General features: G+C 32.5%; 3 protein-coding genes and 4 non-coding genes across 7 annotated transcripts; 4 read left to right on the top strand and 3 right to left on the bottom strand.

The window, feature by feature from the left end:
* Positions 1–4,581: 4,581 nt before the first annotated feature.
* Positions 4,582–6,411, top strand: LOC127242587 (two-component response regulator ARR14-like). Its single transcript, XM_051262168.1, has 4 exons — positions 4,582–4,684; positions 4,897–5,046; positions 5,152–5,520; positions 5,624–6,411. The coding sequence occupies exons 1-4, from the start codon at positions 4,582–4,584 to the stop codon at positions 6,409–6,411; spliced, it is 1,410 nt and encodes a 469-aa protein (XP_051118125.1).
* Positions 6,412–7,111: 700 nt separating this feature from the next.
* On the top strand, positions 7,112–7,279 carry LOC127242778 (U1 spliceosomal RNA). Its single transcript, XR_007836881.1, has one exon. It is a non-coding gene; the product is annotated as a U1 spliceosomal RNA (small nuclear RNA).
* Positions 7,280–7,402: 123 nt separating this feature from the next.
* On the top strand, positions 7,403–7,516 carry LOC127242781 (U5 spliceosomal RNA). The gene has a single exon (XR_007836884.1). It is a non-coding gene; the product is annotated as a U5 spliceosomal RNA (small nuclear RNA).
* A 2,593-nt stretch (positions 7,517–10,109) lies between these two features.
* Positions 10,110–12,311, top strand: LOC127242662 (uncharacterized). Its single transcript, XM_051262297.1, has 2 exons — positions 10,110–11,941; positions 12,010–12,311. Exon 1 carries the CDS (start codon positions 10,201–10,203, stop codon positions 11,926–11,928), a length of 1,728 nt encoding a protein of 575 aa, XP_051118254.1. The 5' UTR covers positions 10,110–10,200; the 3' UTR covers positions 11,929–11,941; positions 12,010–12,311.
* Positions 12,312–13,649: 1,338 nt separating this feature from the next.
* Positions 13,650–13,764, bottom strand: LOC127242779 (U5 spliceosomal RNA). The gene has a single exon (XR_007836882.1). It is a non-coding gene; the product is annotated as a U5 spliceosomal RNA (small nuclear RNA).
* Positions 13,765–13,941: 177 nt separating this feature from the next.
* LOC127242784 (U1 spliceosomal RNA) lies at positions 13,942–14,109 on the bottom strand. The gene has a single exon (XR_007836887.1). It is a non-coding gene; the product is annotated as a U1 spliceosomal RNA (small nuclear RNA).
* A 717-nt stretch (positions 14,110–14,826) lies between these two features.
* On the bottom strand, positions 14,827–16,638 carry LOC127242586 (two-component response regulator ARR14-like). Its single transcript, XM_051262167.1, has 4 exons — positions 16,581–16,638; positions 16,189–16,338; positions 15,715–16,083; positions 14,827–15,611 (listed from the first exon to the last, which is right to left on the bottom strand). The coding sequence occupies exons 1-4, from the start codon at positions 16,636–16,638 to the stop codon at positions 14,827–14,829; spliced, it is 1,362 nt and encodes a 453-aa protein (XP_051118124.1).
* Between the last annotated feature and the right edge of the window lie 1,508 nt (positions 16,639–18,146).

Here is an 18,146-nt window from a genome sequence, read left to right as displayed (position 1 = left end):
AAGATTTCGACTTGATAATATGCGATGCCGACCTTCCTGGTCTCGACGTTAGCAAATTTCTCGCCTACGTCGCAATTGTGATGAATGTTAGAGTAATAAGTAAGTATCGTCTGTCTCCTCAATTAATTAATATAATCACCTCCTAGTTAAGTTTTGATGTATGGCAACTGATTTATGTATATATATGCAGTGATGTCCGACAATGGTTCGGAAAGCAAGGTGATCCAAATGGTGGATGGTAATTCTGCATTTTACTATCCCAAGCCAATCCAGGAGAATGAAGCGAGATACTTGTGGCAATATGTGATCGGGAAACAGCAGCAGCAGCAGCAACAGCCCAAATTGGTGACTGAAGAGCAGCATGGACATGAATTCGTCCATGCAGGTCCCTCGTCGTCGTCCAAGAGAAAAAGAAGTGACAGAGAATTAAGTAGTTACGAACAAGGAGAGGCTTCCCCCAAGAAGGAGAGAGTATTATGGAATGATGAGCTCCACGACAAGTTCTGTGAAGTGATACAACAGCTCGGAGGAATCGATGGTACATTCGTATTCATATTCATATTCATCTTAATTATTGAATCTTATTTAATTGGATGGGTTTTATCAATTATTTAACTAACTAGGTTTTGGTTTGTTTTATTTATTTTTGTTATTCAGAAGCTACGCCAAAGTTAATAGAGAAGGCGATGAATACACCATGGTTGACAAGGCAACATATCTCGAGCCATTTGCAAAAATACCGCCTCAAATTGAAGGCCGGAAAAGAAGTGATGAGAAAGAAGCACAATCACTTTGAGAGGGTACAGTCTTCGGAGATCATTCAGCCTCAGCCTGCGTTCCAACAAGAAGAAAAAAGAAACGTCTATTCAATTTCGGAGAATATTCTTTCGGTAACTAAAATCGGCTTAGATGGACGACCTTGCAGTACTACGACTACTACGATACCGATGCAGCAGCATTCAATGAATCAAAGGATATTGTATCCCTACAGTAGTCAGATGGCCCCTTGTAATGTTTGGTCGGATGCTTCTCCGTCCTACACCAAAGACGACTGCCCCCGACTCCAACTCCCGACCGCTGATAATGTATCATCGGATCAGCCATCCTGTCCGGTGCAGTTGCCATCAGCCGCTTGCGAAGCAGAAGCTGTTACTTTGGATGAAATATTTAGTGATGATTCAGCGACAGCCGGCAATAGAGTCTATGATTCTGACGTCGGAGAAATGATCAAGGAGCTATTAAATGATCCTTTGGATGATGAGAACGCTGTTGCTGTTGCTGCCGCTGCCAGTACCCAATTAGTCGAACAGAATACTACCACCCAGATGGAGGTGCAGCAGAATTCAATGAATCAAAGCATGCACCCTTGCAGCAGTGAGATTTTTTCTGATCTGCCCGTGCCCGACCATTTAGTCGACGAAGAAGCTTGCCAGAAACTAATGAAGGAACTGTACAAACTATTGTAGGAGACTTTTGTCGTGACCATTATTGATTGGTCATCGAAAATTGAAAATATACACTCCCTCCAACTACTTCAAAGGCCATTTTGTGAAGAGGTTTTACAATATTAAAAAATAATAATATTTTATTTATTACTAAAATTTTTTATGTTTTTATCATTTATAAATGAATTGTATATTTGTAATTTATTATAAATGTTAAGAGTATTTTAGTATTAATATATTGTAACTCTTATTTTGTATTAATCGAGATATAGTATATGTTTTATTATTGTATAATGCAAAATAATATTTTTTTCGTCTGAACTAGTTATGTCATTTTACTTGGACATACCGATTAAAGAATAATGATATTATCTCTGTCCGATTCTAATGATTTCATTTTTGTACAAATTAAGAAAAAATTAAAAAATACTTCAATTAATGTTTTATAATGCTAATATAAGGACATCCGTGCAATAAATTATACAAATATAAGGATATTTTTAATATTAAGTATATGTATTTTAATATAAAAATTATGTAGGTAACAAATAAAAAGAAATATTATGAAAAATAGATAAAATGTGACGTGATAAGTAAAAAAAACAATAGCAAATCAGTTATTATTTTTTTTAAAAATTAAAATAGTAATGAAAATTGTGATTAATTTTAGTATTATTTATTGTTATAAATACATAATAAATTTTAATTCTAACAAAATTATTAGTATTATTATAAAGTATATACTTAATTTATTTATTTTTCCTACACATCCATTCTGCGCTCAGATTCTTCCTCTTTTTCACTTTCAATACTGTTCCGTACTACTTATAAAGCGAATTGGATTTTAATTACTTTTAAGTGAATGAGCCAACCACCCGGACTACCGATTGGAAGTGGGTTAATTCGTGTGCCAAATAAATATAATTTTAATTATGTTAGTTTTTTTAAAATTTTAAATAAATTTATCTATTTTTTTATTTTAATTTCTTCGAAATTGATTTATTTATTTTATTTTTAGTAATTGTGCATATTATAATTAAAAATTCTTACAACCTATGTATTATTACAACAAAAGTAATTATCATTATTCAAATAATACCTATCTATTGTTTAATATAAGAATAATACCTTTTTGAAAGATTTATAAAAATAATACCTATTTATTGTTTAAATATTTTCTATTAACAAATTTTTAATAAAATATCGATCTATGATATTTAAAATTTTGATTACAATTCCAAACACAAATCACTATTATTCACTTTACACGTTTCGGTAAAAATAAATTATTTTTTCATACAAAATATTATACTACCTCCGTTCCGCAACAAGAGTACCATTTGTTTTTTCTACGTAAAATTTTGAATATTAATATTATATTAACTGAAGTTAAAAAGACAAATTCTCCAGCTAGTACGGTGTAATATAAAAATAATGATATTTGTGTAATATATTGTAAGTTGTAATTATATTTATTATGTTAGATAATTAGTACAATTACTAAATTAAAAAATTGTAGTCTTGTTTTGAAACAGACCAAAATATAAAATAATATCATTCTTACGGAACGGACAAAATATTAAAATAATATTTAAATAAAAATTTAATATCAATACCTTATTTTGGTTTATGATTTCTCCATTTTATTGTTAAAGTAAAATAAAGGTTTTTATATTAAAGTAAAATAAAGGTTTTTATATTTTGGATTTGTTTATTTGTGTGCTTTTTTTTTTTTTTTTTTGTTATAGTATTCTTATAAATGTTATAAAAAATATATTTTTCTTTTTGGTTTGTTTGCTTTGTGTTTTATAATAGATGTTTTTTTTGATGTCATGAAGAATTATATTAATAGTATAAAAAATTATATATTTATTGTGAATAATTAATTTTTTTAAGTAAATCAAATACAATGTATGTATTATATATGGCGGGTTAATGTATATATATTGTAATTTTTAAATAATATTTATAAAAAAATTGATGCCATAAAAAAAAAAAAGTGAACAATGTCGGACAAATTTGAGCTACACTAAATAAGTGGAGTATTATATAGCACACTTTATTGAGAATGCTTGATAAAATTCAAATTCATAATTTTATTGTCATTTTATCACACCAATTCAATTGATATTTTTAATTCAATAATAAAGTAGTAAAATCAAATAAAATTCATTGTAAATAAAATTAATTATACATAAAAAACTACATAATTGATTGAAATAAATACATATATATATAATTTCCGAAATATGATAGAAAATAAATTAAATCTAAAAAATATATAATTATTAATATATTAAACATTTATTAGTTTTATATTTTCTACACAATTTCTCCCAATGTTATAAAAAAAAATTTCAAATTATTTTACAAAATAAACACACATGTCTCTTTTCTTATCTTGCAGTCAGACCGGCAGTCAAAGCAACCGTCCTAATATTGTACCACAAGTTTAGGAGTACTTTAGTTAGCAGTGACTATTGCAAATTTATACCAGAATTTAAAATACGATTTAATTAGCTGAAATAATAGTAGAATAAAACTCAAATTAATTAATAATAAGGAATCCAAAAACAAATTAACAATTAAGATATTAAGGCTAAATGCAAGTTTTGGGAATTAAAATCAATAACCAAAACAAACAGCACCTTAATTTAATTGAAACCGCTTCCCCGTTCTATGAATGAAATTAAACGCAGATTCCATTTTGAAAAATAATACTTTCTCCGTCCACAAATTAATGTGCTATTTTTTTTTAATTTGGGACGTCCAACCATTATTGTCATATTTCATTTTTTAAACACAAATTTTACATTTTTACCCTCCATTCATTTATTACTTTTAATGTTTACAATACAATTAAGGACAAATTTGTCAATTTATAACAAAAAGACAATCACTTAAACAATCGTGCAAATATACTTTAGGATAATAAAAATTGATCGGACGGAGTAGTAATGAGCTTAAATAATATTACCGTAATTATCCAAAAATAACAATAAGATTGCGATTAGATTGCATCCTTATTAATATATATAACCCTCTTCCTTGTATAACTTGAATTTGTTTTTCACCAAGACCTCAAACACAAACTTGAATTTGTTTTTCACCAAGACCTCAAACACAAAATATGAGTATGGATTTATGTATTCCCTTTCGAGTGAAAGTTCTAATTGTAGATACGGATCTGACTGCCTTGAATGCTCTGTCAAATTATCTTCTCAAATACGACTATTCAGGTGAGAATACATCATTGTTGGTGTACAACCTCCCTTCCTCGTCCAATTCTGATTCCATTGTAAATCCTACTAAATTCCTTCTGCATCCAATTTTGTTCTCATTTCCTTTGTAAAAATGAGAACAAAATTGGACGGTGGAGGGAGTAATATTTTTTTGTTTAAGTTTTTCGATTTCCAGTTCGATAGTGAAAATAACTGTTGAATGTGTGCAGTGAACATGTGTAGTTCAATGGAAGGGATGTTGAATTGGCTGGAGAAAGAAAAAGATTTCGACTTGATAATATGCGACGCCGACCTTCCTGGCCTCAATGTTAGCAATTTTCTCGCATACGCCGCAACTGTGATGAATCTTAGAGTAATAAGTAAGTATCGTCTCCTCAATTATTTATTTCAATTAATACAATCACCTCCTAATTAAATTTTGATATGTCGGACTGCATATTCAACTGATTTATGTATATATGCAGTGATGTCCGTCAATGGGTCAGAAAGCAAGGTGATCCAAATGGTGGATGGTATTTGTTCATTTTACTACCCGAAGCCAATCGAGGAGAATCAAGCGAGATACTTGTGGCAATATGCGATCGGGAAACAAAATCAAAATCAGCAGCAGCAACAGCCCAAATTGGTGACTGAAGAGCAGCATGGACATGAATTCGTCCATGCAGGTCCCTCGCCGCCGTCGTCGTCCAAGAGAAAAAGAAATGACATAGAATTAAGTAGTAATGAAGAAATACCGTACGCAGAGTCTTCGTCCAAGAGGGAGAAACGGTTATGGAATGACGAGCTCCACAGCAAGTTCTGTGAAGCAATACAACAGCTGGGAGGAATCGACGGTACATTTACATTCATATTCATGTTCATGTTCATCTTAATTATTAAATCTCATTTAACTAACGAACTAGGTTTTCGTTTCTTCTATTTATTTTTTGTTTTCAGAAGCTACGCCAAAGTTAATAGAGAAGGCCATGAATATACCAGGGTTGACAAGGCAACATATCTCGAGCCATTTGCAGAAATACCGCCTCAAATTAAAGGCCGGAAAAGAAGCTATTAAAAAGAAGCACAATCACTTTGAGAGGGTACTGTCTTCTGAGATGCTTCAGATTCAGCCTCAGCCTCAGCGTGCGTTCCAACAAGAAGAAAATAGGAATGCCTATTCAATTTCTTCGATTGCCGAGCAAACTCTTTCGGTAATGAAAATCGGTGTAAATGGAGGACCTTGCAGTACTATTACTAGTACGATGCCCCTGCAGCAGAATTCAATGAATCAAAGCATATTGCATCCTTACAGTAGTTGTCAGATGGCACCGTGTCATTTTTGGTCGGATGCTTCTCCCTCCTACACCAAAGACGACTGCACCCAACTCCAAGTCCAACTCCCGACTGCTGATTCTTCTAATGTGCAGAAGAATATTAATTATGCATCGTTGGATCAGCCATCCTGTCCGATGCAGTTGCCACTAGCTGCTTACCAAGGAGAGGCCGTTACTTTGGATGATTTTTTGGATGATGATTCACCGATAATTGATTCTGAAGTTTTCGAGAAGCTATTAAATGATCTTTGGGGTGATCAGAATGCTGTTGCGGCTGCTGCCAATAGCCATCAGTGCCCTCAATCAGTCCAACTACCGACGATGACGACGACAGTGGCTGATCCTAACATGCAAAATTCAAATATTGTAAATACTGATGATGATGATGATGAGGTGCAACCCCAGCCCTAACCCAATGCTTGGACGAGCTTCCAGAAGATGATATGTTTGCGGATTGCATGGCCGATAATTTGATACAAGTGAATGATCCTTTTTAGGACATGATGTTCATAAAATTGTAGTATTCTACTGTACAACATATATATATTAAGAGACTTTGTCTCTTTTTCTTATTCCAGTTTTATTTTTGATGAGATGTAATTTGTTTTCTATTATATTTTTGGAATTGTATATATATATATATATTATCTATTATGGATTTTTTTTTTTTTTTAATTTTACTATAGACATTATTCAATTGGTGTGATAAGGTGTGAATTATAAAATTATGAAATCAAATTTTATCAATGCATTCTCAGTAAAGTCTTTACAATTTCTTTGATGTAGTTTATTCGATTGTGTAGACAACAAAAATATAAATAAACATATTTTAACAACTTTGTTTTGATAAGTATTTAATTAAATCTTAAAATTTTATTTATAAAAAAAAAAGTAGAAAGAATTTGTTAATTTAAATAAAGTTCTTAAAAAATGAAATTAAACAATATGTTAAAATTATTTCGTATGTATTAAAAACTAAAAAATATTAAAAAGTTTCTTATTTAAGTACAAGGGCATGAAAAGATATTTATTTTGTTATCCCACATCGACAGAGAAACCTAACCTATATAGGAAAGCAAAGTATATAACCAAAAGAAGAGTATGGAGATACGTACTTACCTGGACGGGGTCAATGGGCGATCAATAAGTTCCATGGCCTAGGGTCGTAACCTCCATTGCACTCCAAAGCCGGAGGGGAACTCACCTAAGGTCGGCCTAAAGTGGTCGAGCCTGCGTCATAATTTGTGGCAGCGGGGGCCTGCGTTCGCGCGGCCCCTACCAATCATAGTGTTATAACTTGTGATTATTTTTATATTTTATTTGTTGTAGGACAAACAGAAACTATTGACTTAAAGGATAGATTGTGGGTACTGAGGGTTGACGGATCGAAATGGTTGTATGAATCTGTAAAGTAAGCACATGGTGAACTATTCTTTCGCCTTTTACTAAAAAATACCACTTGTTTGTTGCAATTAAGCGGCATTATTCTATTTTTGAAAACGATCTTTTCATTTTTTGAAAGACTTCTATAATCCGAGTTTAATCATTTTTTTATTTTTTATTTATTAATCTTTCAAAAGAACGTTCTCTTGATATTGTGAAGATAATTTATAGTGTATTTGTTAAGTTCAACATTGTCATTTGCGGAAGCCAAAATGCAATGCCTCCAACTTGTGATTCGAGAAAATAGTGTGACCCAAGCCATATTGTAAAGTATAAATATCTGCACACGTACATCAATGTGTGTAATTTGCACGACTTTTTTCATAAGTTATTTCTGGAATGTGTACTTGCATGAGAAGTTAGGCTAGATACAAAACAAGGCCGGAGTAAAAAATGTGACCGGTAAAACAGCCACATTCACGAGGACTACAAAAGGTTTAAGGATCAAGACATGGGTGACGCTTGGAAATGGATTCGTCCAGGACATTGTGTTTCAACATGAGACTATGGCCAATGTCAAGAACCCTATTATCATCGGCCAGAATTATTGCCCAAAACGTCGGCCAAAATTATTGCCCAAAACACCAAAACTGTCCGAATCATGTAAGATACAAATGGAAATAAAGTCACATTCATCGTCATCATCCCATCCGAACTTTGCGTCAAATTTGGCATGGTTTGGAGTTAACCCACGCCAAATTAACCAATGCGGTAAGTAGTATAAATGACACTGAATTGGAGATAGTCTAAACACACAAGATGTTTTCTTTGGATTAGAGAATAAAAAAGAGGAAATTTAAGAGATAGCAAAATTCTAAGCCAATTATGATATGCACAATTATCATAAAAATAAATTATTTTATCTCACCCGAAGTCACATTTAAATTAATATTCAAACAAAAACCAAAATCAGGATTATTAAAAAAAAAAAATTTAAGAAAATTCAAGAGATAAGCAAGAGCTTAGGCCAATTATGGTGTGCACAGTTTTTATAAAATAAATTTATTTTATCATCTCAGACAACATTCCATCTAAATTAATATCAAGCAAAAATCTAAAAAAATCTCCGCCAAAACACACCCACTCAATATTTTTGGTAACTTCGGTACTTTCAATAAAAATATTCTAACACCACAATTGTTGCCATGGTCGATTTATTACATAAAATTTTATTATCTACAGATGATATATATTGATATATTTTTTAAAAATTTTAATAATAAATATAAATAAATTTAATATAAATATAAATGTATATACTCCCTCCGTCCCGGAAAGAGGTTGCCGTTTACTTTTTGCACGTAGATTTTTTAATACTAGTATTATAATAAATTGTAGTGAAAATGACGAAAATACCCTTAGTATTGTGTAATATAAAAGTAATGGCATTTGTGTAATATAGTATAAGTTGGAAGGGTATTTATTATATCAGGTAGGTAGTACAATTACTAAATTATAAAATAATAACTTTGTTTTGGGACGGACGAAAATGGAAAATGACAATCTTTCAATGGGACGGAAGGAGCATATAATTTTTTATTCAGGTGAAAAAAAATAAGATGATATATGTGGAAGAAAGAAAATGTAAATTAAAGGAATGTAGATACTTTTATGAGCATCTTGATTGCAGGTGGTCCTAAGTAAATAGAAATGGAAAAAAAAAAAAAGAATTCACATATATATTTGGATATATATTTATAAAACAATTTTTTTTAAAAAAAATAGATGTAATAAGGTTAAGAATGTTTTTAAGCTGTTAAAATTATTAAAAAGACATATTATTAAAGTAATTGTTTTGTCTATTAAAATTATATAATTCATTTTTAAATTCTTTTAATTATATTTAAAGATTTTAAATTCTAGTATTAGGAATACATTTTTAAAATTTGATTATTTATATTTTAAAATTTTAATGTAAGGATGATATATAGATTAAAATAAAATTAAAACCCAATATTAAATTATTTGTATCTTATAATTTATTTTAAAAAAATTATAAATTATGTTTAATAATTTTAGCTTAAGTAAAAAATATATTTAGTATAATTTAAATTTTTTCTTAATATAACATAGAAATGAATTATTTTTATATTATATTATAGTATAATATTTATTATTATTATTATTATTTTATTATCATTATTAAGGATAAAATATTAGTTTTAACTGAAAAATATATATATTTTTTCATTTTAAAAGTTAATATTTTTAAAGCTATATTTTCTTTTTGATATAGATGAATAAGAAAAAAAAAATAGATTTGCCAAAAACCAATTGAAACGGGACCAGAGTCTGCATATATATATATATGTTTATATACAAAATTTAATTTTTTAATTTTAGTTTCAGTGATAAAAATTATACAGTAAAATAAGTATATGCTTTAATTATAAAATTGACTTACCAAACTATTAATACATATCTATAAATTATTTACTAATCATTATGATATTTTAGAAATTATTATCATTTTCCATTTCAAATATAATAAGCATGTTTGATTAACCAATACCATATTAGCCCACACATTCAAAGAAAGTAATGAATAAAAATTAGAAATTAGATTAATATTAAAAAAATCTAAATTGAAAAAAAGTCACAAAAGACAAAAATATAAAGGAAGAAACGTAACAGTGGGCTTCGGCTGTCTTCCTTACCATTTTGAATCTAACGGTCATTTCTGTACAATAATTATTTATTCAGTCTTTGAATTCGCGTCGCCGGAAAATCCTTCCGACGCCGTTAATAGGATCGGGGATGATGGAGAAAGGGGGGAGGAGAAGGGGGAAGCGGAAGGAGGATGAGGTGGTCGTTGAAGATAAAGGCGATTTGAAGAAGACGAAGAGAAGTCCGTTGCAGGATCTAAACGGAAAATCGATAAGTAAAATCCACCGGAAAAATAGCTCGAATCCATCTTCTTCCACTTCGATTTCTTCGGTCGGAGCTTCCAGAGGTAGTTCGAGGCTTTTCCCCTCTTCAATTTCGTGTTCTTCTTCTTCCTCTGCGAGAACCCTAATCGATAAGAAGCCTAGGGATTCTTCAAAATTGGGGAGGAATTCGTCCAAAATTTCAACCAGATCTGAGGAAAACGAACAGTTGTTGCAGAAATCAAAGGCACAATGTTGGAGAAATCCTACGAAATCAATAGGTAACAATAGATCGAAGCCTCCGTCGAGAGTCATAAATCCCTGGCACAATTTGAAGAAAGCGCCTCGAGAGCTTCAGGTGAATACGAGCAATTCCACCGCGGCAACGGCGGAGGATTCTACTCCGGCGGGTAAAGTGAATTCCGATGGTCACAATCATGTCAGAGAAACTGTAAATCCTGAAAAGGCTGCTTCTATTGGTACCAACAGTGGCAGTGATGCGAAGACACCTCCAGTCGAGGCTTCTGTGTCGCCGGAGATCCAGCGCCACACTAATTCAAAGATGTTGATCATGAATTCTGCCATGGCGGCGACGCCCACCCCTGTTTGCTACGGTGCAGGTCATCTTATTTCAGGAGTTACCGACAACAGAAAGTGCAGGCGGAGAGGGAGCCTAAGGGGAGGTTCTGAAAGAGCCAATCTCTTCGCTGCCGAAACTGATCCTTCTTTGGATTCTGCGATTCTCTTGCCCGCCGAGGCTTCGGTTCGGTGGCTGTTGTCACCCTGCCACGAGGGGCGTGAGGATCATACAAACGAAAGGTTAGGACAATGTAAGACGATTAATAATGATGATGATCTGAACACACCTGATTTATTGTCTTCGCCATCGTTGTTATGTGGAAATATATCTGATTTGTTGTCCGGCGATAGTTGTTGTATCGATGAAAAAATTAGGGATAAGTACATTGTAGACTCTGTTAAGGAGGAGACGATTGAGTTGAAGGGATTGTCTGGGGACGATTCTTTGTTAGCTTCGACTCCTGGTGATCTTATCGGGGGTATTTCGGTTGATTTATTGGGCAGTGGTAATATGATTCAGACACCGACGTCAGAATCAAGTTTGGATAGTTGCTTAGAGAGGTCGAGGTTTAAGCCACACTGCAGCAAAAATACTATTAGTCCCGAGCTCGATTCAATAGCCGAAGCTCTAAGAAGGGTTGATCTGTCATGTGGAGTTCCTGATTGGGAATCCGATCCTGCATTTGATGCTACTGGACTGTCTCAGATGAAGATATCTTGGAGAGATGGATTAGTTATCCGGGACGAAGAAAATGATGAATTTGACTGCTGCTGCCTATCAGATGAAGAAATCGATACTGATAATAAATCTCCCAAGGAAGCAAAATTACTAGGAAATGACTCGGGAAAATCCATTGATACATTTCCCATCATTAGCGAGTATGAACCGTGCATATCTGCACGAGACAGGGGAAAGTTCCCGGCCTCTGCACCGGACACTTGCGCTGAGTCCATATGCACAAATGGCGGCAGCCTTGTCGCTTCAGGCGACTCGGACTGGACGTGCTCCCTTGATCACAACTTTTTTCGGGTGAAATAATTGCCGTTGCAAGGTAGGAAGCTTCTTCAATTGTTTCGAAAGCATTTTACATATTTATCGCTACCTTGTTGGCTGTTGCAGGACAGGACATAAGTAACTTAGGCGATCCATGGCAGATTCAACGGCGCGCTTGTTAGTTTATTCTACATCTTGCAGGTATGCGCTAGATCGATGAGCCATGATGTAATGAAATTTACAGCGAAAGAGGTCTTAGCAAGGATAGAAACACACACACACACACATACTTATTATAGAAACAGAGTGTGGTTTCAAGATTCATCTACTTTGTTGGCATTACAGAACACCATTTGTTCGATTCAGAATCTGCTATGCAGAATAACAACAACACTTTATTAATTGTGTACTTCAATTGCATACCATAATTGGCCAATGATCTTGCTATCTCTTAAATTTCCTGTTTGGGATTGTCTCTAAACCCAAGAAAACATAGGGTGGGTATGTTTAATCGGTGATTTTTTTAGATTTTGTTTGATATTAATTTAGATGTGATGATGTGTTTTTATAAAAAATGTGCAAAACATAATTGGTCTTAGCTCTTGCTATCTCTTAAATTCCCCGTTTTGGATTGTCTCTAATCCGATGAGTTTAGATAATGATTTGTATTTTTTTAGATTGTCATTTTGATTTTCTTGATGACGTGGAAACTCGCTGCCACAATTCGAAAGTGCGCACTGGGTAAACCCCCGGCCCCGTAAACTAGACTCAACAGGCAGGCCACACTAGGCGAACTATGTGTGGCAGGTGACCTGAGGCGTCGGGGGTTTGAACCCATAACTTCACGGTTACATGTCATTTTGGTTTTTGTTTAGATAGTAACTTAAACGTGACATCGTGTGAGAACAATTTATTTTTATAAAAATTGTGCATATCATAATTGACCCAATTTATGGCATGGTATTGGTTAATTTGGCGTGGGTAGACTCCAACCCATGCCAAATTTGACGTCAAGTTCGGATGGGATGTTCCCATTTGTATCTTATGTTCTTGGACATTTCTGGCGATTCGGGCAATAATTGTTGTATAATACATTTAAAATTCTCAATATATTTAATTTCAATTTCTTGTTATTTGGGCAATAAATTTGGTTGATGATAATAGGGTTCTCGACATCGGCTATGGTCACGTGTTGAAACACAATGTCCTGGACGAATCCATTTCCTAGCGTCACCCATGTCTTGATCCTTAAAACTGTTTGTAGTCCCCGTGAATGTGGCTGTTTTAACGGTCATATTTCTGACTCCGGCCTTGTTTTGTGTCAACCCTAAGCTTCTCATGCAAGTACACATTCTAGAAACAACTTACGAATAAACTTGTGCAAATTCAGCACATTGATGTACATGTACATGTGCAAAAATTTCACTACAAGAAAATATTATTTTTGTAATGAGATTTTTTCGTCATTAAATTCACTTTTTCTGTTACTAATGATATTAGAGACGGAATTAACGATGGAATTACGTTAGCTACGTAATCTTTAGTGACGGAATTTCATTACAAATATACTATTTTTTTTAGTGTTTATACCACTATTTTTTTTATCCACAAGTTGGAGGCATTGCATTTTGGCTTCCGTAAATGACAATGTTGAACTTAACAAATACACTATAAATTATCTTCACAATATCAAGAGAACGTTCTTTTGAAAGGTTAATAAAAATAAAATAAAAAAATGATTAAACTCGGATTATAGAAGTCTTTCAAAAAATGAAAAGATCGTTTTCAAAAATAGGATAATGCCGCTTAATTGCAACAAACAAGTGGTATTCTTTAGTAAAAGGCGAAAGAATAGTTCGCTATGTGCTTACTGTACAGCTTCATACAACCATTTCGATCCCTCAACCCTCAGTACCCACAATCTATCCTTTAAACCAATAGTTTCTGTTTGTCCTACAACAAAAAAATATAAAAAGAATCACAAGTTATAACATTATCATTGGTTTGTCCTACAACAAAAAAATATAAAAATAATCACAAGTTATAACATTATCATTGGTAGGGGCCGCGCGAACGCAGGCCTCCGCTGCCACAAATTATGACGCAGGCTCAACCACTTTAGGCCAACCTTAGGTGAGTTTCCCTCCGGCTTTGGAGTGCAATGGAGGTTACGACCCTAGGCCATGGACCTTATTGATCGCCCATTGACCCCGTCCAGGTAAGTACGTATCTCCATACTCTTCTTTTGGTTATATACTTTGCTTTCCTATATAGGTTAGATTTCTCTGTCGATGTGGGATAACAAAATAAATATCTTTTCACGGCCTTGTACTTAAATAAAAAACTTTTTAATATTTTTTAGTTTTTAATACATACAAAATAATTTTAACATATTGTTTAATTTCATTTTTTAAGAACTTTATTTAAATTAACAAATTCTTTCTTCTTCTTTTTTTATAAATAAAATTTTAAGATTTAATTAAATACTTATCAAAACAAAGTTGTCAAAATATGTTTATTTATATTTTTGTTGTCTACACAATCAAATAAACTACATCAAAGAAATTGTAAAGACATAATTGAGAATGCATTGATAAAATTTGATTTCATGATTTTATAATTCACACCTTATCACACCAATTGAATAATGTCTATAGTAAAAAAAAAAAAAAAAAAAAAAAAAAAAAAAAACCATAATAGATAAAATATATATATATATATATACACAATTCCAAAAATATAATAGAAAACAAATTACATCTCATCAAAAATAAAACTGGAATAAGAAAACAAGACAAAGTCTCTTAATATATATATATATATATTGTATACAATTTTATGAACATCATGTCCTAAAAAGGATCATTCACTTATATCAAATTATCGGCCATGCAATCCGCAAACATATCATCTTCTGGAAGCTCCGTCCGTCCAAGCATTGGGTTAGGGCTGGGGTTGCACCTCATCATCATCGTCAGTATTTACAATATTTGAAGTTTGCATGTTAGGATCAGCCACTGTCGTCGTCATCGTCGGTAGTTGGACTGATTGAGGGCACTGATGGCTATTGGCAGCAGCCGCAACAGCATTCTGATCACCCCAAAGATCATTTAATAGCTTCTCGAAAACTTCAGAATCAATTATCGGTGAATCATCATCCAAAAAATCATCCAAAGTAACGGCCTCTCCTTGGTAAGCAGCTAGCGGCAACTGCATCGGACAGGATGGCTGATCCAACGATGCATAATTAATATTCTTCTGCACATTAGAAGAATCAGCAGTCGGGAGTTGGACTTGGAGTTGGGTGCAGTCGTCTTTGGTGTAGGACGGAGAAGCATCCCACCAAACATGACACGGTGCCATCTGAGAACTACTGTAAGGATGCAATATGCTTTGATACGTTGAATTCTGCTGCAGGGGTATCGTACTAGTAATAGTACTGCAAGGTCCTCCATTTACACCGATTTTCATTACCGAAAGAGTTTGCTCGGCAATCGAAGAAATTGAATAGGCATTCCTATTTTCTTCTTGTTGGAACGCACGCTGAGGCTGAGGCTCAATCTGAATCATCTCCGAAGACAGTACCCTCTCAAAGTGATTGTGCTTCTTTTTAATAGCTTCTTTTCCGGCCTTTAATTTGAGGCGGTATTTCTGCAAATGGCTCGAGATATGTTGCCTTGTCAACCCTGGTATATTCATGGCCTTCTCTATTAACTTTGGCGTAGCTTCTGAAAACAAAAAATAAATAGAAGAAACGAAAACCTAGTTCGTTAGTTAAATGAGATTTAATAATTAAGATGAACATGAACATGAATATGAATGTAAATGTACCGTCGATTCCTCCCAGCTGTTGTATTGCTTCACAGAACTTGCTGTGGAGCTCGTCATTCCATAACCGTTTCTCCCTCTTGGACGAAGACTCTGCGTACGGTATTTCTTCATTACTACTTAATTCTATGTCATTTCTTTTTCTCTTGGACGACGACGGCGGCGAGGGACCTGCATGGACGAATTCATGTCCATGCTGCTCTTCAGTCACCAATTTGGGCTGTTGCTGCTGCTGATTTTGATTTTGTTTCCCGATCGCATATTGCCACAAGTATCTCGCTTGATTCTCCTCGATTGGCTTCGGGTAGTAAAATGAACAAATACCATCCACCATTTGGATCACCTTGCTTTCTGACCCATTGACGGACATCACTGCATATATACATAAATCAGTTGAATATGCAGTCCGACATATCAAAATTTAATTAGGAGGTGATTGTATTAATTGAAATAAATAATTGAGGAGACGATACTTACTTATTACTCTAAGATTCATCACAGTTGCGGCGTATGCGAGAAAATTGCTAACATTGAGGCCAGGAAGGTCGGCGTCGCATATTATCAAGTCGAAATCTTTTTCTTTCTCCAGCCAATTCAACATCCCTTCCATTGAACTACACATGTTCACTGCACACATTCAACAGTTATTTTCACGGTCGAATTGAAAATCGAAAAACTTAAACAAAAAAATATTACTCCCTCCACCGTCCAATTATGTTCTCATTTCTTTTGTAAATCTCACATAGAATGTGGGACTTACAAAGAAAATGACAACAAAATTGGATGCAGAAGGAATTTAGTAGGATTTACAATGGAAACGGAATTGGACGAGGAAGGGAGGTTGTACACCAACAATGATGTATTCTCACCTGAATAGTCGTATTTGAGAAGATAATTTGACAGAGCATTCAAGGCAGTCAGATCCATATCTACAATTAGAACTTTCACTCGAAAGGGAATACAGAAATTCATACTCATATTTTGTGTTTGAGGTTTTGGTGAAAAACAAATTCAAGTTATACAAGGAAGAGGGTTATATATATTAATGAGGATGCAATCTTATCGCAATCTTATTGTTATTTTTGGATAATTACGGTAGTATTTTTTAAGCTCATTACTACTCCCTCGTCCTAAAATATATTTGCACGGTTGTGTAGGTAATTGTCTTTTTTGACAAATTTTTCCTTAATTGTATTGTAAACATTAAAAGTAATGAAGGGTAAAAATGTAAAATTTGTGTTTAAAAAATAAAATATGACAATAGTCGTTGGAAGTCCCATATAAAAAAAAATAGGACATTAGTTTGTGGATGGAGAAAGTATTATTTTTCAAAATGGAATCTGCGTTTAATTTCATTCATAGAACGGGGAAGCGGTTTCAATTAAATTAAGGTACTGTTTGTTTTGGTTATTTATTTTAATTCCCAAAACTTGCATTTAGCCTTAATATCTTAATTGTTAATTTGTTTTTGGATTCCTTATTATTAATTAATTTGAGTTTTATTCTACTATTATTTCACCTAATTAAATTCTATTTTAAATTCTGGTATAAATTTGCAATAGTCATCTCCTAACTAAAGTACTCTTAAAATTGTAGTACAATATTACGACGGTTGTTTTGACTGCCGGTCTGACGGCAAGATAAGAAAAGAGACATGTGTGATTATTTTGTAAAATAATTTGAAATTTTTTTTATAACATTACGAGAAATTGTGTAGAAAAATATAAAACTAATAAATGTTTAATATATTAATAATTATATATTTTTTAGATTTAATTTATTTTCTATCATATTTTGGAAATTATATATATATGTATTTATTTCAATCAATTATATAGTTTTTTTATGTATAATTAATTTTATTTACAATGAATTTTATTTGATTTTACTACTTTATTATTGAATTAAAAATATCAATTGAATTGGTGTGATAAAATGACAATAAAATTATGAATTTGAATTTTATCAAGCATTCTCAATAAAGTGTGCTATATAATACTCCACTTATTTAGTGTAGCTCAAATTTGTCCGACATTGTTCACTTTATTTTTTTTATTGCATTAATTTTTTTATAAATATTATTTAAAAATTACAATATATATACATTAACCCGCCATATATAATACATACATTTTATTTGATTTACTTAAAAAAATTAATTATTCACAATAAATATATAATTTTTTATACTATTAATATAATTCTTCGTGACATCAAAAAAACATCTATTATAAAACACAAAGCAAACAAACCAAAAAGAAATATATATTAGAGTCCGACAAAGATAATATCATTATTCTTTAATAGGAATGTCCAAGTAAAATGACATAATTAGCTCAGAAGAAAGAAATATTATTTTGCATTATACAATAATAAAACATATACTATATCTCGATTAATATAAAATAAGCGATATATTAATACTAAAATACTCT

This window comes from Andrographis paniculata, unplaced genomic scaffold, assembly GCF_009805555.1.
Source record: "Andrographis paniculata isolate CXL003 unplaced genomic scaffold, ASM980555v1 Contig87END, whole genome shotgun sequence".
NCBI lineage: Eukaryota > Viridiplantae > Streptophyta > Magnoliopsida > Lamiales > Acanthaceae > Andrographis > Andrographis paniculata.
The sequence above is the reverse complement of the archived record's forward strand: the minus strand, read 5'-3'. Positions and strand labels throughout refer to the sequence as shown.

Excerpts from the sequence above, each read along its gene's own strand:
- LOC127242587 (XM_051262168.1), top strand. The coding sequence starts at position 4,582 with ATGGATTTATGTATTCCCTTTCGAGTGAAAGTTCTAATTGTAGATACG. Across the intron at positions 4,685-4,896 it reads TCTCAAATACGACTATTCAG|TGAACATGTGTAGTTCAATG; the intron begins GTGAGAATACAT and ends GAATGTGTGCAG. Across the intron at positions 5,047-5,151 it reads GATGAATCTTAGAGTAATAA|TGATGTCCGTCAATGGGTCA; the intron begins GTAAGTATCGTC and ends GTATATATGCAG.
- LOC127242662 (XM_051262297.1), top strand. The coding sequence starts at position 10,201 with ATGATGGAGAAAGGGGGGAGGAGAAGGGGGAAGCGGAAGGAGGATGAG.
- LOC127242586 (XM_051262167.1), bottom strand. The coding sequence starts at position 16,638 with ATGGATCTGACTGCCTTGAATGCTCTGTCAAATTATCTTCTCAAATAC. Across the intron at positions 16,339-16,580 it reads TCTCAAATACGACTATTCAG|TGAACATGTGTAGTTCAATG; the intron begins GTGAGAATACAT and ends GAATGTGTGCAG. Across the intron at positions 15,612-15,714 it reads ACAGCTGGGAGGAATCGACG|AAGCTACGCCAAAGTTAATA; the intron begins GTACATTTACAT and ends TTTTGTTTTCAG.